This window comes from Narcine bancroftii, chromosome 6 (assembly GCF_036971445.1).
Source record: "Narcine bancroftii isolate sNarBan1 chromosome 6, sNarBan1.hap1, whole genome shotgun sequence".
Taxonomy (NCBI): Eukaryota; Metazoa; Chordata; class Chondrichthyes; order Torpediniformes; family Narcinidae; genus Narcine; species Narcine bancroftii.
Window position 1 is genome coordinate 30808055 of NC_091474.1, and position 27268 is coordinate 30835322.

General features: G+C 38.5%; 1 protein-coding gene across 2 annotated transcripts in view; it reads right to left on the minus strand.

Moving 5' to 3' along the window:
• ahcy (adenosylhomocysteinase) overlaps positions 1–27268 on the minus strand; it is a 54798-nt gene that overhangs the window by 10076 nt on the left and 17454 nt on the right. For both annotated transcript variants that reach the window (XM_069884594.1, XM_069884595.1), the window contains 2 exons: positions 21742–21949; positions 6096–6183 (listed from right to left, as the gene is read on the minus strand). In XM_069884594.1, the coding sequence (XP_069740695.1) occupies positions 6096–6183; positions 21742–21949 (296 nt within the window). The remainder of the gene's footprint in view (positions 1–6095; positions 6184–21741; positions 21950–27268) is intronic.

Genomic DNA, 27268 nt, shown 5'->3' on the forward strand with positions numbered 1-27268 from the left:
GTACAACATCAAGGGCCAGAGTGCCTGTAGTGTGCTGTAGTATTCTATGTTCTACATTGTGGGGTACTTGCCTGAAATCGGAACATTAAATACAAAAGGAATGAAAACTGCAAATATTCTTGCTGGAACAGTTCTACTTTGCTTAGCACAAAGCAAATTTTGTTCACTCAAATGGGACTTACCTCACATACTCAATAGTTCAAAACACACCTTAGAATGTAGAGACATTAAATAAAAGCAGGAGATCTGGATCAAAGGCAGAAGTAGAGAGGAGTACACAATAGCTTCTGCTGAGGAAGATTCAAGATGCTGTTTGACAAATTAATTTGTTGTAGTTTTGCAACAAAATAATTGTTACTGATTATTTTTAAAAAACTCCTGAACTATTGAAAGAATTATTTAAAAGCAACGAAGTTTAAATGACAGTTTGCAGCACTCCAAGACGCCTGTCTGAAATATTTATATCCAGCAAGGGATGATTTTATCACTCCTACTAAGTAGTTTGTTCTAGTGGTGGTAAGATTGATAGCACAACTCCTTGAGATGTCTCTATGACACCCAATATCAAAATGCTTTCAAACAAACAAAATCAAGTTTCCCACTGATTGAGTTGGTGTCTGTTCTGGGGTTAGTTATTTTGTTTTCACTCTGACTAATTTTTCTCCTTTATGATGCATTTTTTTTTCTTATTGTGCATTTTAATGACTACCTTGTGATATTTGATGCATTTCCAGATTTGAAGAGGCCTTCCCTGTCCTGAAATGCATCATTATAGTTTTTTGAAAGGAATATGGATGATCTCATTGCTTGAACTTTTTGTGGATGGTTTGTTGATAAATTGTCAGTTATGTTCATATTTTGTACATTACATACTTTAAGCAGAGACCATCAAAAACTCAAATTACATAATGTCCGTGTTTCAGAATTTATTTAATTTATGGTAGCATCAATGTGGCCTGCTGTTCAACCACTGACACGCTATCCAACCCACACAATGGTTAAAGGTTGCCTGCCCTCGATCTAAACTATCCATTCACTGCAGATTCCATGCATCTTTATTTACCTTGTTGTTCAGCCCACCAGAGTAGGAGAAAAAACTTGCAGAGAACAAAAACATGATTTCAAAAAGTACATAAAGAGAAAGTAAAAGCAAATGTTGGCCCCTGACAGTCAGGGAAATTTATAATGGGGAAATAGGAATGGCAGACCAAGTAAATGGATTCTTTGATTTTGCTTTCACTACGGAAGATGCTTTTTTTTTTAAAAAAAAAGTATTTTTAAAGGAATATATGGGTCAGCACAATATCGAGGGTAGTAATGTTTTTTAAAATTTATTTAGACATACAGCATGGTAACAGGCCATTTTGGCCCATGAGCCCATGCCACACAATTAACTTGCATCACCAGTAAGTTTTGAACGGTGGGAGGAAACCCATGCAAACAGGGTGAGAACATAAATGGTTATATGATGCAAGATTTTAACCCTGGTCACGATTGCTGGCGCTGTAATGGTGCTGCGATAACTGCTATGCCAACCATGCCACCTTTTCACTTGTTAACCTCTGCACTATGTCAGTCAGTGATATATTAGTCCTGTAATGTACTCGCTAGCTCATTGTCCACCCTTTCAGCTCCCATGTGGTGAAACACGTTCCAATGGCTCCTTCCCCATCCCTCAAGCTTTTTTCTTTAGAAATCAGTTGTGGGCTTGGTCAATATCCTGACCTTGCCACTGCCAGTTACAAATGATCCTGCACACCTCTTGTCAAGGTCCTCAGGAGATGAGAATTCAAACACACTCTGCTGGAGGAACTCAAAGTCAAGCAGCATCCGTGGAGAAGGACGGTCGACGTTTCAGACAGGAACCCTTCAAAATCTAGAGTCCCTCCAGCAGATTGTTTTTAGCTTCAGATTCCTCTGTGTCTCCAAATAGTGTTTTTTTTTAAAGTTCAACCCTTTCTTTACTCAGCTGACCCCAGTTATGAAACTGGCTAAGATTTGATCTTGACCATTCTCTGGTTGTTCTCCCTCAGACAAGGATCTCTGAATTAGACCAAGAGTGAACAAAGTATCACAAGTTTTCCTTTACATGGGATCAGGTTACAATATTTCTATGTTCTTTACACATATGGATAGTCTCAGGGGTCTGAGGGACTAGCAGAGAGGAATTGAGGGTAATTACTATCGGTCATGACATTGTGTTAGATAAATTGATGGAGATGCATGTTAAAAAGTACCCAGGACCTGATAATCTACATCCTAAAATATAGAAGGATTTGTCCACAGATATAATAGATTCATTAGTAATTTTTCAACATTCTCTGCACTGTGGATCAGCTTCTTTGGATTGGAAGGTTGCTACTTTTTAAGAAAGGACAAAGAATTCAGAATTTTAGATTACTGCAGTGGGGAAAATGCTGGAGTCAATTAAAGATGCCATCGCTGTGCATTTGGAAAATAACAACAGGATTTGTCCTTGTCAGCAAGGATTTATGAAAGTGAAATCTTGATTATTGCACAACAGATTACTGGCCAAATTTGAAGGTAATGTATTGATGTGGAGAGAAAATTGGTTGGCAGACAGGAAGCACAAGGTGATGATTCAACAGGTCTCAGCTGCCTGGCGTCATTCACCACCTGGAGGACACAGAAGAGTGCTGGGATATGGGTCTAAATCAGTGGTTTTCAAACTTTTTCATTCCACTCGCATACTACCTTAAGTAATCCCTATGCCATAGGTGCTCCGTGATTACTAAGGGATTACTTAAGGTGATATGTGAGGGAAAAAGTTGAGAATCACTGCCCTAGACCCAATTGTTACTGAAATATTTTGCTTGAGAAAAATTGACATTTTCCCATTTCCTTTGGAGTTATGAAACTGTGCAAATAATGAGTCAATTAGTTATAATTAAAACAGTGGTTTTCAAACATTTTTTTTCTACTCACATACCACTAAGTAATCCTTTACTAATCACAGAGCACCTATGGCATTAGGCATTACTTAAGGTGGTATGTGAGTGGAAAGAAAAAGTTTGAAAACCTCTGGTCTAAATGCAGAAAATAAAAAACCATATAAGGTCTTGATGACACATGTAGCTGTACAAGTCCATAAGGAGACATGGATCAACAAATCCCATTTTAAACAAGCTTCAACTTCTGACAAATATGAGGCCGTTGTTTCTGGGACTATTACATTTTGAATTTTTATTTTTTTAATTAATTAGATTTATGGGACAGTAATAGGCCCTTCCAGCCCACATGCCCATTACACCTAATTCACTTCCAATACCTTTACGTTTTTGGAAGCTGGGAGGAAACTAGAGAATCCAGGGGAAATCCACACAGACATGGGGAGAAAACACAAGTTCCTTACAGACAGTGCCAGATTTGAACTGAGCCATCTATTGAGTTGCATGTTAACATGTTTCTGAACATATCCCATTCATGGGTTTAATGTATCATACATGTTGAACGTTGAGTGGGTGGGGATAGGGGGTGAAGGAGGGAGGGAAGGGAGGGGGGGTAAAGGGGAGAAAATGACACTGTGTATATTCAAGAGGGAAATGTTTGTGTGTATTTTGGTCAGTATGGTTCATAGTGTGAAAAATTTAAAAAAAATTTAAAAAGCTAACAGTGTCTTCAGCTGCTGGGCATTCTCTCACATACCCGCACATTTCAAAGGGGTATTCAATTTCAGTCCCTCCTATTTAATGCATCAGAAATGGCTGAGTGCATACTTTGTCAAAATAACAAACAAGACCATAATTTGGAAGGAACCAAGCATAAGGGTAGGTTGAGAAGAGTGGGAATCCACATGATATTCCTTGAATACTTCTGCTGACTGGTAATTTCAAAATTACTTGGTGTCCATGTCCACAGATGCCTCAAGATTGCCATGCAGGTTGTTTCATACCTTGTCACTTCCTCTTGACACCAAGCATAAATAACTTTTGTGCTGGAGTTGCCCTAACCTCCCCATAGTTATTCTTTTGTTTTTTTTAATGCAAGCACAAAATGCCTTGATCCGACTTGAAGGACATGACTACCTTTTTAGTCAATGCATGATTGAGGACTTTCCTTCCATCTTTATACTCCTATAGGGCCCTCATTTTACTTTCTTAAATCTGAAATATTTCTTTTTTTAAAAATTATCCAAGCTTCCATCACCTTGTCCTTTATACACCTCCCACAAGAGATGTGGACCTGCCTGACAACAGGTGTTTCCAATTAAACCCCCCGAGCTCCTGACTAATCATCTTGCAAGGTCCAGATTTGTCCTCAACTATTTATAATATCTTGTATCTGAAATTCAGAGGACTGTTCCCAAAATCCTCTCCCACTGAAAAGGAGTCACCTTCTCAATCTCATTTCCTAATCCAATGTCCAGCATGGTCTTCAGTTGGCTGCCCACGTACTGTTTCAAAGAACCCTTAGATACACTGAAGAAATTCTGTCCCATTAATCCTTTTGCATAAAAGATGTCCCAGTCAAACTCGCAGCAGTTGAAGTCGCACACCATCACGACCTGGTATTTTCACAACTTTCCATTATTTGACTGCATCTCTACTCCTCCATCTCCTGCTGACTACAGAGAGGCCAAAAGTACAACTCCAGAGTGATGGTATCCAATTTTAGTGATTTAACCACATACATATGCATGCCCTCCAGTATGTCCTCTGAATGCAGATGTGATACACTCCAATTAGTAACGCAACCCCGCCATCTTTCAAAATAGTCTTAAAAAACAAAACTAGGATCATTGAACCTCTTGCAGAAAAGACGCCGTCACTGCATCATAATATTCCAGGTACTGATCCAGGCTCTGTTCATCAGTAAATAATCCTTGTATTGAAATAAACACACTTCAGTCTCTTAGCCCCACTGTATTCATTAGTCTGGCCCTGCTTACCCTTCCCAGACTTAGTTGGCCTAACCCTCAATCCTTCTATTTGCTGCACAGTTGGTTCCAGCCCCCTGCCATTCCAAATGAAACCTCTCAAAAAGGTCCAGGTAATCTCCCTACAAGGATAGTTCTCCTTCAATTCAGGGCATGTTGGAGTGGACCAGATCACAGAAAACCAAAAAAAAAAATCACAAAAGTGAGGTGATCAAAATTACGCACGACAAGTTTGTGAAACTGTTTGTCATCTAGCACAGAAAAGACTCTCCAGCCTAACTCGTTCACACTAACCAAGATGGCATTGGAGGTTAGTTCCATTTGTATTTAATCCATATTCCTGTAAATCCATAAATCTGTCCAAATGTTTTTTGAACATCCTGTTTAGCTTGTTCTCAGATAGGGACCACTCTTCTAAAAACACTTACAATTCCTTCTCAAATCTCTCCCTTCATCTAGAATAGGGTGGCCAAACTTGCTTAATACAAAGGCCACATATGATAAACTTCAGATGTTAGAGAGCCACAAGACATAAATAATTACATACACATTGTTACAAATATTTTACATAAAGAAATACATGTCCATAACATTTATTCATGTATGTAGTTTTTAAACTGCTCATTTGTATTAGTTTCAATGATCAAAAAGTACACATAGCATATATACTTGTAACTGTCAAAGTCTGAGCACCAATTTTTAGGGTAAATTTTAGGGAGTCGACTATTACACGCTCACTACTTTTGACCGCAAGTCCCTGCATTGTTCAGGGCATCAGGAGCTTGGATGGACGGCCAGGCCAGAGTCCGTGGTCGGGGTATCGGGAGCTTGGATGGGCAGGCAGCCCGGGCATAGTATGAAGCTTTGTCTCAGCCAACCCATTTCTGTGAGCCGCATATTATACGTCAAAGAGCCACGTGTGGCTCGCGAGCTGTGGTTTGGCCGCCCCAATCTAGAACCATCCATCAGAAAAGGATCTGGCGTTCACTTTATCTGCGCCTTTCATGATTTTATAAACTTATACAAGTTCCATCCCTCAGACACCTACACTCTTGGGTACAAGGACACAGCCTATTTAACTTCTCCCTAAAACTCAAACTCTCTATTCCAGTAATATTCTGCTGAATCTCTTCTGCACTCCAATTTACTAACATCCTAAAATGTGTTTAGATTAAGTTAAGTGCCAGCCATTTCTTACCTTCCAACAATTATGTCTTTGCAGCCAGTTGTTGTCACAAAGATATTCCCTTCTTTACAAGCTTCATCCATGGTTGTGACCTCATAACCTACAATTTAAAAAGAGTTTGATTACTGTAATTGGGGTCCTTCAAATTCAATAGCATATCTTGCATAACATGTCTGGTTTACGGAAACAGCATTTAGGTTGCCATACAACCAATCACAATGAAATAGACATTCAAACCCCAAATTCAAATTTAAAGCCACTAATTGTTAATAAGCAAAGTGGATCAGCCAATCTAGGAGACTTAACTGTTTCTTGAGTCCTCGAGCAGACAGTGGGGGCTGAAGAAAGATTGTTCAGACTGCATACAAAGACAGAAATCAAAACGGTGGGATTAATGTTGAGATGTCTTTACCTCAATGCAAGAATTGTATGAAAGCCAGAGAAGGGGGTGGATAGACATATGGAGCCATGGCATTGTGGCTATTAGTGAAACTGCAGGTCAACGTTCTGCTTTCAATCATGATAAGAGGGCAAGGGATGGTCAGGAAAAATGCCACATCAATACTCAGACAGGACAGAATGGATGGCTCATCTGCTGAAGCTATTTAGGTGAAAAGAAGAAACAGGAAAGGTGTGACTACATTAATGAGGTTGCATTATAGACCCTCCAATAGTCACCAAGAGAGTCTGCAAGGAGACCACATATTTCTGCAGGAAATGAGTTTGTGATAGTAGCTGACTAAATTTCCACATATTGTTGGGAATCCCACACTGTAAGAGGGCTGGATGGGTTACAGTTTACCAAATATATTCAGAAAACTTTTCTAAACATTTAGAAGTACCAACTAGAGCAGTGGTTCCCAACCTTTTACTTTCCACTCACATACCACTTTAATTATTCCCTATGGCATGTGTTCTGTGATTAGTAAGTGATTGCTATGCGAGTAGGAAGGGAAGGTTGAGAATCACTGCTCTAGACCCAATTATTACTGAAATATTTTGCTTGAGAAAAATTGTCATTGGTCCATTTCCTTTGGAGTTATGAAACTGTGCACATGATGAATCAATATGCAATGATTAAAACAGTGGTTTTCAAACTTTGTCTTTCCACCCACATACCACCTTAAGCAATCTCTGATTAATCACAGAGCACCTATGGCATAGAGAATACTTAAAGTGGTATGAGTGTGGAAAGTAAAAGGTTGGGAACCAGTGAACTAGAAGGAGTAACACAGTAGATTTCCTATGAAGGAATGAGACACGTGATGGAAGTGTGTGTAGGGAATACTTTGGGACCAGTGATCATAACCCCATTAGTTTCAAGATAATTATGGATAAGACCATACACAAGGAGCAGAAATGGGCCATTCAACACATTGAGTCTTCCTCGCCATTTAATCATGAGCTGATCCATTTCCCCACTCATCCCCACCACCCAGTCTTCTCCCCATAACCTTTCAAGCTCCGGCAATCAAAAACCTAGCAATCCTTGCCTTAAATATACATAACCTGGCCTCCAGAACTACCTGTGGCAACAAATTCAACAGATTTACCACTTTCTGGATGAAGAAACTCCTACACATCTCTTCTAAGCAGATGCCTCTCAATTCTGAAATTGTGCTCTCGTCCTCGACTCTCCTACATTGGAAACAACCTTTCTACATCTACTTTGTTTATGCCCTTCAACATTCAAAATGATGCAAGGAGATCACCCCTTATTCTCCTAAATTCAAAGAGTACAGGCTAAGAGCTGTCAAATCCTCTTCATATAACCCTTTCATAACTGGAATCATCCTTGTGGCCTTCCTCTGAATCCTCTTCAATGTCAGCATGTCCTTCCTCAAATGAGGAGCCCAAAACAGCTCACAATATTGCCTTATAAAGACTCAACATCACATTTCTGATCTTATATTCTATTCCTCTTGAATGCTAACATTATCTTCATCATAGACTCAACATGTAAGTTTACTATCAGACAAGGACTCCCAGGTCTATTTGCATCTGGGTATTTTCAATTTTCTCCCCCTTTAAAAAAAGTCTTCCTGTTTATTTTTTTCTACCAAAGCCCACAATGGTACATTATTTGCCTCTTCTAGGCCACTCCTAATCTGCCTAATCACTTCTGCAGCCTCAGTTTCCTCAACTCTACCTGCTCCTCCACCTACCTTTGTATCATCTGCAAACTTTATCACAAAGCCATTCAGTCTATAATCTAAATCATTAATATACAGCAAAACCCCTAGTATCTGGCACCTATGGGGATTGGTGGATACCAGATAAGTGAATTTTCTGGTTGCTTGAGATGGCGTTTTGCCTGGATTGGCGAACTAAATGCAAGGTGCACCAATTTTAAACTTCAGTATTTCTTATCTATTTATTTTATGCAATCTTTTTACCAGTTGCTTAAATTTCGGATAACAGGTATTTTACTGAACAACAAAAAGATGCAGACCCAACACTGACCCGTGGAAAACCACGAGCAACTTGCAGCCAACCAGAGTATGATCCCTGTATTCAGACACTACCCATTGTACCATGGCATTTATCGTGTTAAGTAGCCTTGTGGGCAGTACTGTCAAATGCCTTCTAAAAATTCAAACACAATGCCCACTACATCTCCCTTATCCAGCCTGCTGGTCACCAAGAAATTTCAAAAAGGTTTGTTAAGCAAGACTTTTCCTTAAGGAAACCATGATGGCTTTGGCCTATCTTGTAACCACACTCCAACATCTTCCCAACCACTGACGGCAGGCTAACTGATCTATAATTTCCTTTCTGTTGCCTCCTTCCCTTCTTGAATAGTGGATGACATTTGTGATTTTCCAGTCTTCTGGGACCCTGCAATACCCTTCGATATCAGGCAAACAGTTAATTTCTTCCACAGTGAAGACTGATATATGGTACTTATTTAGTTCCTCTGCCATCTCCTTGATTCCCAACATTATTTCTCCAGCATCTTTCTTGTGGCTCTACATCTACTTTCACCTCCATATATTCAGTACAATTCTGATTATCCGAGATCAGATTATCCAAAATCCTCAGTTATCCAAAATTTTTCTGGACCTGGAAGTGATGTCTCTTTGGCTCCAAAATTTTTTTCAGATAATCGAGGATCAGAAAAATCAGAAATTTTCATTTAACAGAAAAATTTTGAAGCCGAAATAATGTCATTTCACCGCCAAAAAATTTTGGATAAATGAGGATATTTGAAACAATCAGAAATCCTCAAGTTACCTGAAAATTTTTCAGAGCCAAACTGACATCACAGATTGAAAAAAAAAATTTGGAAGTTTGGAAAAACCAGAGTAGAATTGAGTTTTTGGTGTTGGATTTATCTTATTTTGTTCAAGTTGCCTTTTGGTGAGAATTAAACATTATTTCATGCTTAAAAAGCCTTCCCTTGTTTGTTGTTGTTACAAGTGTTTGCTGTTGCCACTGGGTGTTTTTAAAAAATGATCAATTATCCGAAAATATAATTTATCCAAAATAGGCCCGGTCCTGACCATTTTGGATAATCAGGGGTTGTACTGTGTATGATCCTTTTTGTATCCCCTTTGATATTATTTGCCAGCCTACTTTCATTCATCTCCCTCCTTATGAGTTTTTTGTTATCTTCTACAAGCTTTTTTCAAAACTTCCCAAACCTACATCTTCCCACTAATTTTCTTCCTTGTCTGCCCTCTTTTACGTTGGCTTTGACTTTCCTTATCAGCCACTTGAATATTATCCATTTGAATATTTCCACTTTTTTTGGAATGTATTTCTCCTGCACCTTCCTCATTTCCTGCAGAAACTCCATCCATTGCTGCTCTGCCATCTTCCCTTTTAGTAACCCTTTCAATTTACATTGTCATTCTTCTCTCATGCCAGTGTAATTTCTTTAACTCTACTGAGGGTTATGTTAGATAGTGAGGTGGAGATAGATAACGACATGCAAGGACTGCATGTATAGACAAGAATCAAAGGTTTGTACGTGATAGAAAGATAGAAATGTTCTTGGGTGTATTTATTTAAATACAAGGAGTATTTTCAGACAGGGCGTGGATTGGCATGTGGGATTACGACATTATTAGTATTAGTGAGACTTGGGCAGGACTGGCAGCTCAATGTTCCGGGGTTCTGTTGTTTCAGATATGATAAGGGGGAGGGAAGAAAGGGGGAGGAGTGGCATTGCTAGTCAGTGAAATTATCACAGTTGTGCTTAGACAGACCAGCCTAGAGGGCTTGTCTACAGAGGCCATATGGGTGGGGCTGAGAAACGGGAAAGGTGTGACCACATTTAGATTTGTATTACAAGTTCCCCAAAAGTCAGAAAATTGGAGGAGGAAATCTGTAGAGAGATAGCAGACTGATGTAAGAAACAGAAACTTGTGATGCTAGGAGATTTAAACTTTTCACATATTGACTGGGACTCTAATACTGTAAAAATGGCTTGGAGTCAAATGTGTCAAATATGTAGAGATTCCAACGAGAGAGGATGATCTCCTATTTGGGAACCAGACAGGTCAGGTATCAGTGAACATTTTGGGTCCAGTGAACATAATGTCATTAGTTTCAAGTTAATTATGGATAAGGATAGGTCTGGTCCTCGAGTTCAGATACTAAATTAGAGAAAGGCCAATTTTGTGGAAAAGAGCTAGGAGTGGATTGGGATAATTTGTTTTCTGGCAAGGATGTGCTCAGTCAGTGGAAGGCCTTCAAAGGTGAAATTTTGAGTGGAGAGTTTGCATGTTCCTATCAGGATTAAAGGCAAATTTAACAGGTATAGGGATATTAGTAATCTAGTAAAGAGGAAGAGTGGTGTATAGCAAATATAGGCAACAAGGTGCATATGAGGTACTGGAAGAGTATAGAAAATACTTTATGAAATTAGGAAGGCAAAAAGAAGTTGCTTTCGCAGATAATGTGAAGGTAAACCCAAAGGGTTTCTACAAATATGTTAGGAGTAAAAGAGCATTAAGGGACAAAATTGATCCCCTAGAAGCTCAGAGTGGTTGTCTGTGTGTGGAGCCTAATGAAATGGGGGAAGACTTTAAACAGTTTTTTTGCATCAGGAAATTGGCATGGAACGTATAGAGATTAAAGAGGAGGTGCTTGCTCACTGTGTATAAAGGTAGATAAATCCACTGGGCCTGACGTGATAGTGTAGAAATTGCAGGGGCCCTGGCAGAAATATTTAACGTGTCCTTAGTCATGGGTGAGCTGCCGGAGGATTGGAGGATAGCTCATGTGGTTCTGCTGTTTAAAAAAGGCTCAAAAATTAAACCAGGAAATTGTAGGCCAGTGAGTCTGATGTCAGTAGTAGGTAAATTATTGGAAGGTGTTCTGAGAGATTGGATATACAAGTCAGCCAAGGGCTGATTAAGGATGGTCAGCATGGCTTTGTGAGTGGTAGGTTGTGTTTAACGAATCTTGAGTTTTTTTGAGGTTACCAAGAAAGTAGATGGAGAAAAGGCTGTGGATGTTGTCTACCTGGCCTTTAGTAAGGCCTTTGACAAAGTCCCACATGGGACGCTAGTTCAGAAGGTTGTAAAATGGATTTGAAATTGGCTGAATGGTAGAAGACAGTAGTAGTGGATGACTACTTCTCAGACCGGAGGCCTGTGACCTGTGGTGTGCCTCAGGGATCGGTGCTGGGACCATTGTTGTTTGTTGTCTATATCAATGATCTGGATGATAATGTGGGAAATTGCATCAGCAAGTTTGCTGATGACACTAAGATTGGAGGCGTTGTGGACAGCGAGGAAAACTTTCAAAGCTTGCAGAGGGATCTAGACCAACTGGAAAAATGGGCCAGAAAATGGCAGATGGAATTTATTGCAGACAAGTGCAAGGCGTGGCATTTTGGAAGGACATATGTAGTTAATGGTAGGGCACTGAGGAGTGTGGAGGACCAAAGGGATCTGGGAATACAGATATAATTCCCTGAAAGTGGCGTCAGAGGTAGACAGGGTTATAAAGAAAACTTTTGGTATCTTGGCCTTCATAAATCAAAGAAATAAGTACAGGAGTTGGGATGTTATAGTGAGGTTGTACAAGTCATTGGTGAGGCCTAATTTGAAGTATTGTGTGCAGTTCTGGTTGCTAAACTACAGGAAGAACACCAGCAAGATCAAAAGAGTGCAGAGATTTACTCAGATGTTGCTGGGTCTTCAGGAGTTGAGTTACAGGGAAAGATTAAACAGGTTAGGACTTTATCAAATCTTCCCTCATTCTTCCACAATCCAAGGAATAGAGGTTTACAAAATTATGAGAGGTATAGAGAGAGTATTTACTACTTGTATTTACAAGTAGGCTCTTTCAATGAGGTTAGGAGAGATAAATGTAAGAGGACATGGGTTTAGGGTGAAAGGTTTAGGGGGAACTTCTTTACTCAGAGAGTGGTGGAAGAAAATAAAAAATTTAAAAAAAAAGAGAGAGTGGTGGAAGTTTGGAGTGAGCTGCCATTTGACATGGTAAATGCGGGCCAACTCATGTTTTAAGAATAAATTGGATAGAGACATGGATGGGACAGGTCCGGAAGGTTATTGAAAGGGTACAAGTCAGTAGGATTAGCAGAATGTTTTGGCACAAACTAGAAGGGCCAAATGGCCTATTTTCTGTGCTGTTGTTTTCTAAGGTTCTATGGAAATACCAACACATCTGATTTTAGTTTCTCTTTGTTAAATCTCAAATTGAACTCAATCATATTGTGATCACCGTCCCTTAATGACTCCAAGCTCTCCAATCACCTCTGGTGCATTACCCAACACCCAGTGCAGCCAATTCCCCAGTGGGCTCATCAACAAGCTGCTCCAAAAAGCCATCTTGTAGGCCTTCTAGGAATTCTCTGAAGATCCAGTCCCAACCTGATTTTCCCAATCTACTTGCATGTTCAAATTGCTTCTTTTGACACACCTTTTCTATTTGCTGTTGTAATTTGTTATTCACATTCCGGCTACTGTTTAGAGGCTTGAATATAATTGGATAGGACAAATGATAGGTCTGGCTGAGATTCTAGGAGAAAGGCCAACTTTGAGGAAATGAGAAATATCTAGAAAGAATGGATTGGGACCAGTTATTTTCTGGCAAAGCTGTGCTGGGTAAGCATGAGGTCTTCAAAGGTGAAATTTTGCAAGTACATGATTAAAAGCAAAGTTAACAGGCACAGGGAACATTGGTTTGAGGAATATTGGGGTTCCAGTTAAAAGTGTATGGAAGAGATAGGCAACAAGAAGCAAATAAGGTAACTGGGTATAAAAAAAATGCAAGAGTAAAACAAAGTAATCAGGGGTGCTTAAAAAAACAAACAGGTTTTGGCAGACGAGGTAAGAGAAAATCCCAAGAGCTTCTGCAGGTATATCAAGAGCAAAAGGATAGCGAGGAACAAATTTGGGACCCTTGGAAAAATTAGTGGTTGACTATGTATGGAGCCAAAATAGATGGAGATTTTAAATGTGTTTTTCTTTGCAGGAAACTGGTAGAGTTGATGGAAGTGAGGCAAACAAGCAGTGAGGCTAATGGAATCTACAGATTAAAGAGGAGGTGCTTGCTGTCCCAAAAAAATGGGTGGATATATCCTCTGGAACTGATAAGGTATTCCTTTGGACCATGAGAAACTAGTGTAGAAATGGCTGGGGACCTGGCAGATATATTTAACATCATTAGCCACTGGTGAGGTGCCAGAGAATTGGAGGATATCTTATATTGTTCCATTTTAAAAAAGGCACTAAAAATAAATTCAGGATATTTTAGGCCAATAAACCTGATATCAGTGGCAGGCAAGTTATTGGAAGGTATTCTTAGAGATCAGGTATATTTGGATATCAGGGAGTGATCATGGATAGTCAAAATGACTTTGTGCATGGTAGGTTGTGCTTAACCATTCTTGTAAAGTTGAAGGAAAACCCGTGGATGAGTCTACAGCCTTAGTAAGGTCTTTGACAAGGTCTCTCATGGGAAGTTAGTCAGGAATGTTCAGTCCCTCACTGTTCATGGTAAGGTAGTAAACTGGATGAGACATTGGTTTTATCGGAGAAACCAGAGAGCAGTAGCAAATGATTGCCTTTCAGACTGGTGGCCTGCGACTAGTGATGTGCCTCAGGGATTGCTGCTGGGTCCACTATTTCTGATCTATATCAATGATCTGGATGATAATGTTGTAAATTGGATCAGCAAGTTTGCAGATGATATGAAGATTGTGGCGTTGTAGACAGCAAGGAAAGCTTTCAAAGTTTGCAGAGGGATCTGGGCAAGCTGGAATAATGGGTTGAAAAATGGCAGATGGAATTTATTGCAGACGAAAATGAGGAGTTGCACTTTGGAAGGACAAACCAAGGTAGGACATGCAGTGAACAGTAGGGCTCAGAGGATTGTGGTAGAACAGAGGGATCTGGGAATACAGATACAGGCAGTCACCAGGTTACGAATGAGTTCCGTTATCTGGGTCTGTCCATAAGCTGAATTTGTAAGGTGAAACAGGTACTTAATGTTCTTATTTAGCATTCATGAGGTAACATTATATGCCAATTAGAGTTATAATTATGCACATGCCCCAAATGGGGAAAAGTCCATTCGTGAGTAGGAGTTGTTCATAACCTGGACACTGCCTGTAAATAATTGACTGAAAGTGGTGTTACAGGTAGGGCTGTAACAGGAGCTTTTGGCACATTGGATGACAAACTATTGAATAGAGATGGGATTTCATAAGTTTTGTCTTATATTCAGTCTTTCAAACTCTCCCTTGAAACTGTGCCGACAACAAGAACAATCCGAGAATCGGTTTCATGTCTGTTTGAATAATATGAATAATTTCTTTCTTTTGGATGGTGTTTTCTCAATATATCAATTATTTTCACATCATGCATTGAATTTAATGTAAATTTGGCTGCTTTACTTTTTTGTAGTAGTCTTCCCAGTATTAGCTATTGATGGGTCAAAGTTAAAACTATTAAAGTCTCCCCCTAGTAAGGTATGTCCCTGTGTGTCTGCTATCATTAAAAATGTCCTGCATAAATTCCTGGTCATCTTCATTAGGTGCATAAATGCTCAACAAGTTCCAAGATTCTGAATAAATCTGGCACATCATCATTACGTATCTACCCACTGGGTCTGTCGTTACTTTCTTTATCTTAATTGGAAAATTCTTATCAACTAATATAGCTACCCCCCTGGTTTTTGAACTGGATGATGATGCAACTACATGGCCGACCCAGTCTCTCTTCAGTTTGAGATGTTCTAACTCAGTTAAGCGTGTTTCTTGTATGAATGCTATGTCTATTTTCTCTTTTTTAAGTAGTGTCTTAATTTGATAGTGAATTCCATTAATATTAATAATTATATATTTCGATGTATTCATCTTAATCCATTTTCACCTCTATTCCACCTCTTCAACCCCCTTCTCCCTTCGTCTAAAATCACTTTAGATTATTCTTACTCTTTACTATACGCGACGGCACAATTAGTAGGAAAATTTTTAAAAACTATGAAAAGATTAAAGAATAATATTAAAGAAAATAATATTAAATCCCCCTTTAATGAGTTCTCCTTGCTACCTCGTAAGACAACCACAACTCCCTTTTCTTTGTGGGTTGCGGTGTATATCGCAAATGTCAACAGTTTTCGCAGTGGACAGATCCTCCTCCTTCCCCCAGAGAAATCGCTATGTATTATTCTTAAAAATATAATGAAGCATTTTTTTCTTAAACATCTATAATCAAACTATTAACATTCAAACTTATTTATATACATTATTTTAACAGTCCTTTTATTATTTCCTTTACTCTTGTTGTTTATTTGGCAATTGACCTGAAAAATGACTGGCTTCTTCTGCATCTGAAAACAGTCTATTTTGCCCACCAGGGATGAACATCTTCAACACTGCTGGATGTTGTAACACAAAGTTGTAACCTTTCCTCCATAGTAGTTTTTGTTAAGTTAAAGGCATTGGTGAGCAGTTTTGGTCACCTAAATACAGGAAAGAAACAAGATTGAAAAAGTGCAGAGAAGACTTGAGGTTCCCAGGACTTGAAGAACTGAGTTACAATGTTGAACAAGTTAGAATTTTTTTTCCCTGAAGCATAGAAAATTAAGGGGAAATTTCATACAGGAAAACAAAATTATGATTATAGACAAACTAAATACAATCAGGCTTTTACAACTGAGGTTAGGTGGAAAAAAACTAGAGGACATGGGTTAACGTTGCAAGAGGAAAATTTTAACATGAAGTATTGGAAGGAACTTTACACAGAAAGTTATATGGAACGAGCTGCTAGCTGAATTGGCGAAAGGCTCAATTTTGACTAAAGAAAAATTTGAGCAGGTATATGGAGGGAGGGGCATGGAGGGACATGATCCACGTGCAGGTCAGTGAGGCGAGGCAGAATAGTTTGAGACATCTGTAAGGGTCAAAGGGTCTATTTTTGACCTGCAGGGTTCTATAGTTCTACCAGCCTCCACCAATAACTCCACCTTCTACAGAGGATAGTAGAAAGTCCACATTTCAGGCTGAAACCCTCATCAACTGTTCATGTTTCTTCAGATTCTGCATGACCTGTGAGCTCCTCCAGTAGTTTTGTTTTGCTCTGTAATCAAGCACCTTATATAAATGCTTTTAATAAAGATGGTCACAAAATCATATTACAATTTTAAAAAAATGACCTGTTTGACCACCAATGTTATCTAACATTCTACTCCAGGCCTATGCCTTGAATCTTAAACAGCCTCCAAAACAAAGATCCTGCTGGTGCACAAAATTGATGTAATCAAAGCAAAGATTAGAAACATAGGCAGTGGACCTGCAATTCACTTGGAGGGCAATTTTTAAAAAGGTTACACTGAGCAGGTTATTTCGAGTGAAGTAGCAATTAACTCAATCACACCCAAGTTACATGCACCTCCTTCACTATCTGCAACAAGTGGAATGCAGGCAGAAAATTTGGCATTTCTCAACCACTTCACAACACCCAATAGTCTCACATCTATTTAAATATGGGTGATAGAAAGTGACGACCCATTATTCTTATTCCTCCGATTAATCAATGCTTTACTGCATCACCTCCAGTATCGGGTGTGGTGAAGGAAGAGAATGAGCCAGTAAGTAGTAAGCTGCCAGAAATTCTTGGGTGAGGGAACATGCATGAAAGGAAATGAAAGGTTATTTATCCAAAATAACAAATGTATGTTGTCAGACCTGCTGAACAGCTCCTGTGTAGGTTTTAGCCCTTAGGTGTGTGAATTGACACACTTAATAGACTAATGTAGTGCACAGAACAGCAGTCTGGGTCCCTTCAGCTCACAATGTTGCAACCGATCTAAACCTGCCCCAGCATCAATCTAACTCCAAACTTCATGGCCCATTATCCACTTTTCCTTACTATATTTGCCTTTCTAAATCTTTTGCATGTCCCTATTGTACCAGCCTCCACCACCAACCTAAGCACTGCATTCACGCAACATCTCCAAAAAAGACTCACCTCAGACCTATCCCCTACTTCCTCCAATTATCTGAAACAGATGTCCTCTGGGAAATGTTGCTGGCCATCCACCTTATCTGTACCACTCAATCTTGTACTCTAAATTCTCTCACGAGTTTCCACATGCTTCCTATAATGGGGAAACCAGAAGTGAACTAACAATATTCCAAGTGTGGTCTAACTGGTTTTAGTGAGCTCTAACATTACCTTGAAGCTTTTGAACTCAATCCCCAAACTAATGAAAGCATCAACACCATTACCATCCCATCAACTTGCACAAGATTGAAGGACCAATGGGCGTGAACCACAGATCCGTTCCTCCATACTGTTAATAATCCTGCAATTAACCTTCAAATTCGCTCTTCCGAAGTGCATCACTTCAATTTTCCTGATTGAATGCAATCTGCCATTTCTCCATTTTTTTAATACAATTTTTTTTATTTAGTACTTCACCGTGGAACCAAGTCAATAATATATACAAATATTCAGTATTAATATATACAGTAACATTTTCATTTCCCCCCCCATCCCCTATAACTTAAAGAAATAAAAGGAAAAGGAAGAAATAAACGATTGAAGAAAACAAGAAAATGTGTCATCCAATATTTCATATTTAATTATTTTCATAATTGAAACTTATCACATCAAGAGATGGGGGTCTGAAATTGGCAGTTTCTAATAAACTCTATGTTTGGTTCCCAAATTTGTTTTTTTACATTGTAGGTTCATTTCTTTGTACCATTGTTGATTTTTAAGGTTGCTTCCATTTTCCAAGTTATCATTATGCACTTTTTTGCTTTTGCAAGCACAATCATAATAAATTTTTTGTTTAAAACCCCGTCCAATTTTACACCTAATTCTTTATCTTTTATGTTGTTTAACATGAAAATTTATGAGTCGTTTGGTATCCTATATTTGTAATTTTATTTATTAGGTTTGAATCTCCTAAAAGGTTTTCACTTATGTACATTTTCAAATTATGTGTATTGTTGTTCCAATTTCTTGTTTACAACGGAAGCATCTGTCCGATATTGTTGGATTCCATTCTTAACTTTTGAGGTGTAACATATAGTCTATGGAGCCAATTGTATTGTACCATACAAAACCGAGTATTTATAGTATTTATCATGGTAGCTGCACCTAATTCCTTCCATGTTTCATTCTTTATTCGTATATTTAAATCTTTTTCCCAACCCTGATATCGCATCATTTTCCTTGTATTGCGATTTGCTAATTTGTTTGTGATAATTTTTTTTTAAACTATCTCAGTGTCTGTAATTAAGTATTCATAGCAGTTAGTTCCCAACTTCTTTCAAATAAGTTTTCAGCTGATATGAAAATACAGTACCATGTGATATCCCATATCAATTAATTATTTTCCAAAAAGTAATCTTTTAATTCCTTTTCATGCCCATTCCTTAAAAAAAGAGATCGTCTATTGCAAAAATTTTGCATTAACATTTTTGGTATTTGATAATTTATAATCTTTTGTTCCAGATGTATTCTCTTCTATATTTTTAGTATATGATGTAGTATTGGTAGATCGTTATGTTGCACCAGTTTCTCATCCCATTTATAGAATAAATGTTCAGGGATCTTTTCTTCTAATTTACATAATCTATCTTGAGCCAAGCCAGTTTTTCTCCTGTCTGATTAAAAATCTAATATCTTAACTGTGCTGCCCTGCAATAGTTTGAAATTTGGTAGCTGCAATCCCCATGTTAATTTTTCCAAAGCCACTCTTGAATTTTTACCCTTGCGTAGAAATTTTATTTGTTTAATTTCATAAAAAATTCCCATCAAGGGAATCGGTAGCGTCTGGAACAGGTATTGTAGCCGTGGAAATACATTCATCTTGATGCAATTTACTCTTCCTATTAGAGTTAGTGGTAAATCTTTCCATTTTTCTTAATCTTCCTGTATTTTCTTTATTAACAGTTGGTAATTTAATTTATACAAATGATTTAAATTATTATCCATCCTGATACCCAAGTAACACATGGCTTATAATTGTCATTTAAAAGGGGTTCTCTTTTACATTTTGTGTAATCGACCATTTATTGGCAGCACCTCATTTTTATCAATATTAACCTTGTATCCTGATATTTCCCCATATTCTTTCAATTTTGTATATAACCTTTTTATTGATTTATCTGGGTCTGTTAAATATACTATCAAATCCATATTCGCTTGGTGCTTTATTATTTGGTAATGTCATTAGTGTATCATGGATTTCTGTAATTGTCAAGGGCTTTAGTAATTTATTTTGATCTTCCCATTGTAATTGAGGTAATTCAATGTTTGACAGAAATTCATCTATTTTGTCATTCATCCCTAGGTTTTTGGTTTGATACATTTGCTTATAACATTTTTTTAAATTTCCATTGATCTCTAACGTGTTATACGAGATCTGTTTATCCTCCTTCCTTGTTGCTATGATGGTCCTTGTTGATTGTTCTGTTTTTAGTTGCCAAGCCAAAATTTTGTGGGTTTTCTCTCCTAATTCATAATATCTTTGCTTTGTTTTCATAATTTTCTCCACTTGGTATGTTTGCAACATATATTTTAAATTTTTTTCTCTGTCAATTCTCTTTCTCTATATCTTCGCTTCGCATTAAATCTTTCTCTATAGTTTCTATCTATTTTTCCAACTGCTCTATTTCCCGATTATATTCTTTTTTAATCTTGGTCATGTAACTAATTATTTGTCCCCTAATGAAAGCCTTCATTGCATCCCATAATATAAATTTGGTCTGTTACAGAATTTGCATTCATCTTGAAATATATTTTTATTTGTTGTTCTATGTATTCCCAAACGTCTTGCCTCCATCTATATGTTTTCAGCGGAATATCCTCTAAAGTAATTGTCAATAACAAAGTCGAGTGGTCTGAAAAAAGTCTGGTCTTAATTTCAGTCTTTTGAACTCTCCCTTGAATCTGTGCCAACAACAAGAACATATCAATCCTAGAATAGGTTTTATGTCCGTTTGAATAATATGAATAATCTCTTTCTTTTGGATGTTTTCTCAATATATCAATTTTCATATCATGCATTGAATTTAATGTAAATTTGGCTCCACAATCCTCAAAATTTAGAATGTCTTGTACAACTTCAACATAACATCCCGATTCTAATTAATTTGATGTATGGTGGCCAATGTGCCAAAAACTCTTTACAACCCACTGCAGATGCCTATGTTTATCATGCAAGACAACCCTGGGTTGACCTGCCAAAGTGCAGCACCTAGTACGAATTTCATTTTCCCATTTTCTAGCTGGTCCACATCCCACTCTTTGCTTTGAAAGCTTCATCACTGACCACTACACCTCAAAGCTAATTGTTATATGGAAACTATGAGCCAACTGACCAAATTACTACCTATTTCACTAACAAAGTTAACATCTCCCTTTGTTGCACCACAAAAAGTACAGTCTGCACTATGGACTTGTTTCTTGCATGAATATTAATCAACTATCTAATGAATTAAGATACCTATCAGATTTTTATCAAACAAGGGAAAAACCAGACTGGACCAGATTAGAGCTAGATACTATATAAGTGGGATGAAAAGCTGATGCAACATAGGAATTCACCAGTACTGCACTATCTGTTCAACATTTGGAAGAAGATTCACGTAGAAAGGAAAAAAAAACAAATTATCAACTACCAAAATATTGACGCAAAATCAACTAATCCCCTTCACAATAGATAACATTTCCTTTAGAGAATGGGAGAGAAAAGGGATCAAAAGAATAGAAAATTGATTTTCGGGAAATAAATTATTATCTTTTGAACAAATGAAGGACAAATATGGTACAACTCACGGTATAAAGTTTGCATTCCACTAACTGAAAACCTACTTGAAGGACAAATTGGGAAGTAGACTGAGGTTACCAGAAGGAAGCAATTTTGAATATGAGAACGAGGAAACAAGCTATAAACCCAAACAAAAATGGGAACAAGATCTAAACAAAGATAAAGAATGAAACATGGGAAAAGTTATGCTCTGGAACTATGAGAAATACAATAAACTATCTAATGAATTTATTTATCTTTAATTAAAAGCATACTATTGTTTTTTTCTGATGTGCCTGCCCAGCAGAGTATTGGTGCATGCATTCATTGTACAATGCACAACAATGAAAATCAAACACTATTTAGTTGTGAAGTGGCTCCTCTTCAGAATTCAGCATTTCACTCTTACCTTCCATAGCAGCTTGAAGAGCATTGATGGGGTCAACCTCTGTCACAATAACTCTTGCTCCAAAATTTCGAAGAGCTTGCACACAACCCTTGCCCACATCACCATATCCTGCCACCACTGCCACCTTCCCAGCTATCATGACATCTGTAGCACGCTTGATGCCATCAATAAGCGATTCTCTGCATCCATAAAGATTATCAAATTTGCTCTGAAGAAAGAACAAGAGACAAGATAAATAACTGATTCCATATCCTTCATTCCAGACTTTCCAAAACAACTGTGCAGTCATACAGCATGGAAACAGGTCCCTCAGCCCAACTAACCATCATTCAACAAAATGTCCCACTTGCCTGTGTTTGGCCCATATCCCTCAAAATGCATCCAATTTTTAAAATAATTTTTCAATATTACCTGCCTCAACCACATGCTCTGGTAGCCCATTCCATGCACCCACCACCTTCTAGGTGAAAAAAAATCCTTCAGGTTCCTACTGAATCCCTTGTTGAATGATAAAGGCTGCAACATGTGCTTGAAGGCAGGAGGTTGCCTATACATTCGATACATTGTGCATCCTTGGATATTCAGCTCCCAATGACATCCATCCTTTAGCCATGACTCCATGATAGCCACAACATTATATCTGATAACCTTTTCATTCCCACTGATCAGACTTTAATTCAGAAACATCCCTTCACCACTGCCCTCTGTCTTTTGTGGTCAAGCCATTTTTTATTCCATGTATTTTAATTTTGTTGATGAGCCATCCATGAAGGACCTAGATACTTATATAGTACCTAGCTCTAATCTGGAAGCCCTAGATGAATATGTTGCTTCTGTATTCACCAGAGAAAAAGACCGTGGTCATGGTGAGGTCAGAATGGAACACGCTTATGCGTTGGATCATGTTGAGATTTATAATTGATAAGTTACCAAGTCCAGATAAGATATCCACCCCCCCAGGTTGCTATGGGAAGGGAGGGAAGAGTCTGCTGGGGCGTTGGCAATGATCTTTACATCCTCCTTGGTGCTGGAGGATAGGGGAATGGAAAATGTGTTCCCTTTCTTTAAAAGGATAATAGGGAGAATATTGGGAATTGAAGATCAGTGAAAATTACATCAGTGGTGGGCAAAATATTGGAGAGGATACACAAGGACAGGATTTATGAGCATTTAAAGAAGTGCAGTCTTCTCGGGGATAGTAACAAGGGTTAGTGGATAGCCAAAGTGCACCAGAAACTACAATTAACTTCATTCAAGCATTGGATATTTTCAGCTGAAGGTGCAAACATAACACATTACATGGCTATTCACCAATGATTTTCCCTGCCGAACCAATTCAAATAGGTTTTCTTCAGCCTTCCTCAGTCTCATATACCGGGAATGTTCCAGAGTCAATGAAATTTTGCAACAAAACCCATTTGATATACCTGTCAGATCGCTGAGTGCAGGGGATTGGTCAACTTCATTTCTTTAACTTGCCCAATCTACAGCAGAATTGGGCCCTGTGATATACCATCATGCAAGTTGGAAATGTGCTTCCAGCTGCTGCTCCCACATGACTGAAATGAATAGCTGGAGTTTTGGATGGATCCAGATGGAGGAACAGAAGACGGGGAGTTATTGTGCAATGGGATTCCATTTTCAGGGGAGCAATTGTTATTGCAAATGAAATTCTGAAAGACTCCAACAGACTATGGGAAAAAAAAGCTTATTAGGGATAGTTGGCATGGGTTTAAATCAATTGTTTTTATTAAAGGACATGAAAAAAATTTGGGTAGGGATGCAGATGGACATTAGTAAGACATTTGAATAGGTCCTTCGTGGATGGCTCATCAACAAAATTAAAATACATGGAATAAAAAATGACTTGACCACAAAAGACATAGGGCAGTGGTGAAGGGATGTTTCTGAATTAAAGTCTGATCAGTGGGAATGAAAAGGTTATCAGATATAACGTTGTGGCTATCATGTTGTCATGGCTAAAGGATGGATGTCATTGGGAGCTGAATATCCAAGGATGCACAATGTATCGAATGTATAGGCAGGTAAGCAGAGAGGGTGGTGTGGGACTGTTGGCAAGGAATAACACCAAATCATCAGAAAGAGGTGACATAGGATCAGAAGATAAAGAATCGTTGTGGGTTGTTAAAAATGACAAGAGTAAAAATACACTGTTGGCAGTTATATATAGTCCTCTAAACACTAGCCAGGATGTTAATTTAGACATACAGCATAGAAAAGGCCATTTTGGCCCACGAGCCCGTGCTGCCCAATTTACACCCAATCTAGACCCCTGGTACATTTTGAACAGTGGGAGGAAACTGGAACCCCTGGAGAAAACCCACGCAGACAAGGGGAGAATGTACAAACTCCTTCCAGACAACACGGGATTCAAACCCCAGTCCTGGTTGCTAGCGCTGTAAAGGCATTGCGCTAACCACTATGTCAACCATATCACCCTAACATGTGGACAACAAATTACAAGAGCAAATAGAAAAGGCATGTCAGAAGGGCAATGTTATAGTAATCTTGGTGGATTTTAACAGACAAATAGATTAGGAAAACCAGGTTGGGTCTGGATCTCAACAGATAGAATTTGTAGAAATCCTAAAAGATGGTTTTTTAAGAACAGCCTGGATGGGGGATCAAGTAATAAACCAGAGTTGATCAGAGACTTAAAGGTAAGGGAACCCTTTGGAGGCACTGATCATAACATGATAGAATTTGCCCTTCAGTTTGAGGGAGAGAAACTAAAATCAGAGATGTCTGTATACTAGTGGAATAAAGGAAACTACAGAGGTATGAGAGGGGAAATGCAATGTTGGCATTCATTTCAAGAGGAATAGGATATTAGAGCAGGGATGGGAATGTTGAGGCTGAAGAAGGCACTTCTGAGGCCTTACTTGGGAGTACAGAACAGAGTTTTATGCTCTTCATTTCAGGAAGTATGTTCTGGCAATGGAAAGGGTTATTGACGATTCACAAGCATGATTCCTGGAATGAAGGGATTAGCATATGAGAAATTTTTGATGGTTCTTGGAGTTCAGAATAATGAGAGGGGAACTGAGAAATACTTTAAACGTTGAAATGTCTGGACAGAGTAGATGTGACAAAGCTGTTTCCCATGGTCGGGGAGTCAAGGACAAGAGGGCACAACTTCTGAAGCTCTGAAATTTGCTGCTACGGGCAACTGTGTAGGCCAGATTGTTGGGCATATTTAAGGCAGAGATTAAAATTTATCTGAATATCAAAGGCTATGGGGAGAAGCAAGGGGAGTGGGCCTGAATGGGAAAATGGATCAGCTCAAGATGTAATAGCAGAGTGGACTGGCTGGCCGAATGGTCTTTTTCTGAGCATCTCCTCTCTGGTCATCCTTCAGTTTTTCATATGCAGGGCATGCCATAGAGTTTTACTTCATCTTACTTGCCAAAGTCTTTTCATTCCCCCTTGTGCCTCTCTCAAGACACTTCTGAAAATCCTTCCTAGCTACCTGACTCTCATGAGCCCTTGAGTTTTGCTTCTTAAACCTTATTTTCTTTGACCTCTTTTAACTAGTTATTCCACCCCTTATCCCCCCCTACAGTCACTCAGCCATTTAATAATCAGAACATAAACACTTTTGGTTAAGTTAATGAATGATAGCATAACTGCAGGACAATTTTCCTAAAGTACTTTTAAAAAATTGAGTCACTTGTCTCTTCTAACCTGATCTGGGTTATCTGCCTTCCCTTCTTGGGTACCAGAAGGTGGAAGTAAACAACCCTCGACCTCTTAGCAAAATAAACTCAAGCAAGACCACAAATCTAGATAACTCCAGCTTTAATTGAAATGTAGATTGTGCCACGGAACACAGCAGCACAGAAACAACCCAATTAGTCTTGCCGTCTGTTGTTCCGCCTAGTCCCATTGACCTGCACCCAAAGCACAGCCCTCCATAGCCCACCCATCCATGAACTTGTCAAATTTTTCTTCATAGTCAAAATTGAGCCCACATAAACCACTTCAGCTTGATCCACACTCACTCACTGTGTCAAGTTCTCTCTCAGGCTTCCTTTAACATTTCACCTTGCACCCTTAACCTATGCCCTTCAACTCTCAACCAATCTTAATTTAAAAAGCCTGCTTGTATTTACTCAATCTATACCCTTCAATTTTGTGTATCTCCATCAAAACTCTCCTCATTCTCCAAAACTCCAGGGAATATCCTAAACTGTTTAACCTTTCCCTTTTACTCAGTTCCTCAAGCTCTGGCAACATACTCAAATTTACTGTAATCTTCCCTGGAGTTACATGACCAAATTGCACACAATACTCCAAATTTGGTTGTGTACAACTTCATAATATCCCAACACCTCAATTCAATACTTGGATACCTGAACAGCAACATGCCAAATACTCTCTTTACAAACTCATCTACCTGTGATGCCACATTCAGGGAATTGTATATCTGTTTTCCAAGATCCCTCTTTTCAACTGCACTATTCAGTACCCTTACTATTAACCATGGATGTCATACCATGCTTAAACCCTTTTCAAGAACAACACTTACACTAGTCTGCATCAAATTCCACCTGCCATTTAGCAGCCCATTTTTTACAGATCTCATAGATCTCTTTCGGATCCATTCACTGTTGATCACATCTTAAAGGGGACCAATTTTGTCCCTTTACTCTAAATAAATCTGTAGAAGCATGGAATTCTCCTTTGTCTGCCAAAGCAATCTTATTTTTTAGCCCTCCTGATTTACTAAAGTTTTTTTTCCCTCCTCATTTGCTCCTTGTTGCCTATACTGCTTTATATCTTTCTTAACCAGATCCTCAATATCTCTCAAAAACTAAGGTTTCCTCTGCCTATCAACTTCGCCTTTTACTGACAGAAACATACAAAATCTACAATCAAAAATGTCACCTGTGAATTCCTCCCATTCACCACGCACATTCTTGTCAGAAAACAACATCCTAATCTACACTTAGGGTTAGGTCTTTACTTCCCTCAAAATTGGCCTCTCACCAATTTAGAATCTCAACCAGAGGACCAGACCTTTCCCCAAATTATAATTGTGTTGAAACTCATGGCATTATGATTACTAGACTCAAAGGGTTCCCCTGCACATACTACAGTCACCTGTCTCATCTCATTCCCTGACAAGAGATCCAGTTTTGCACTCTCTCCTGTTGGGATGACTTGATATTGATTCATAAAACTTTCCTGTACATATCTAACAAACTAACCTTTTAGAGTATGCGAGTCCCAGTCAATATGTGCAAAGTTAACCACCTACTATCACAGCTACGTTTCCCGCTGTTGTTCCCCTGAAGATTGCCTCTTTCAATTCCCACTATTGGATGGTCTATAATACAATACCATTAATATGGTCATACATTACCCAGTTCCACGCATGTAGTCTCAGTAAACAAGCCCTCTAGCCCATCCTGTCCGAGCACTGCTGTGACATTTTCCCTCACCAGTAATGTCACCAAATATATTGAATGTCATGGTTAATTGAGATGAAAATACTGCTTTATTC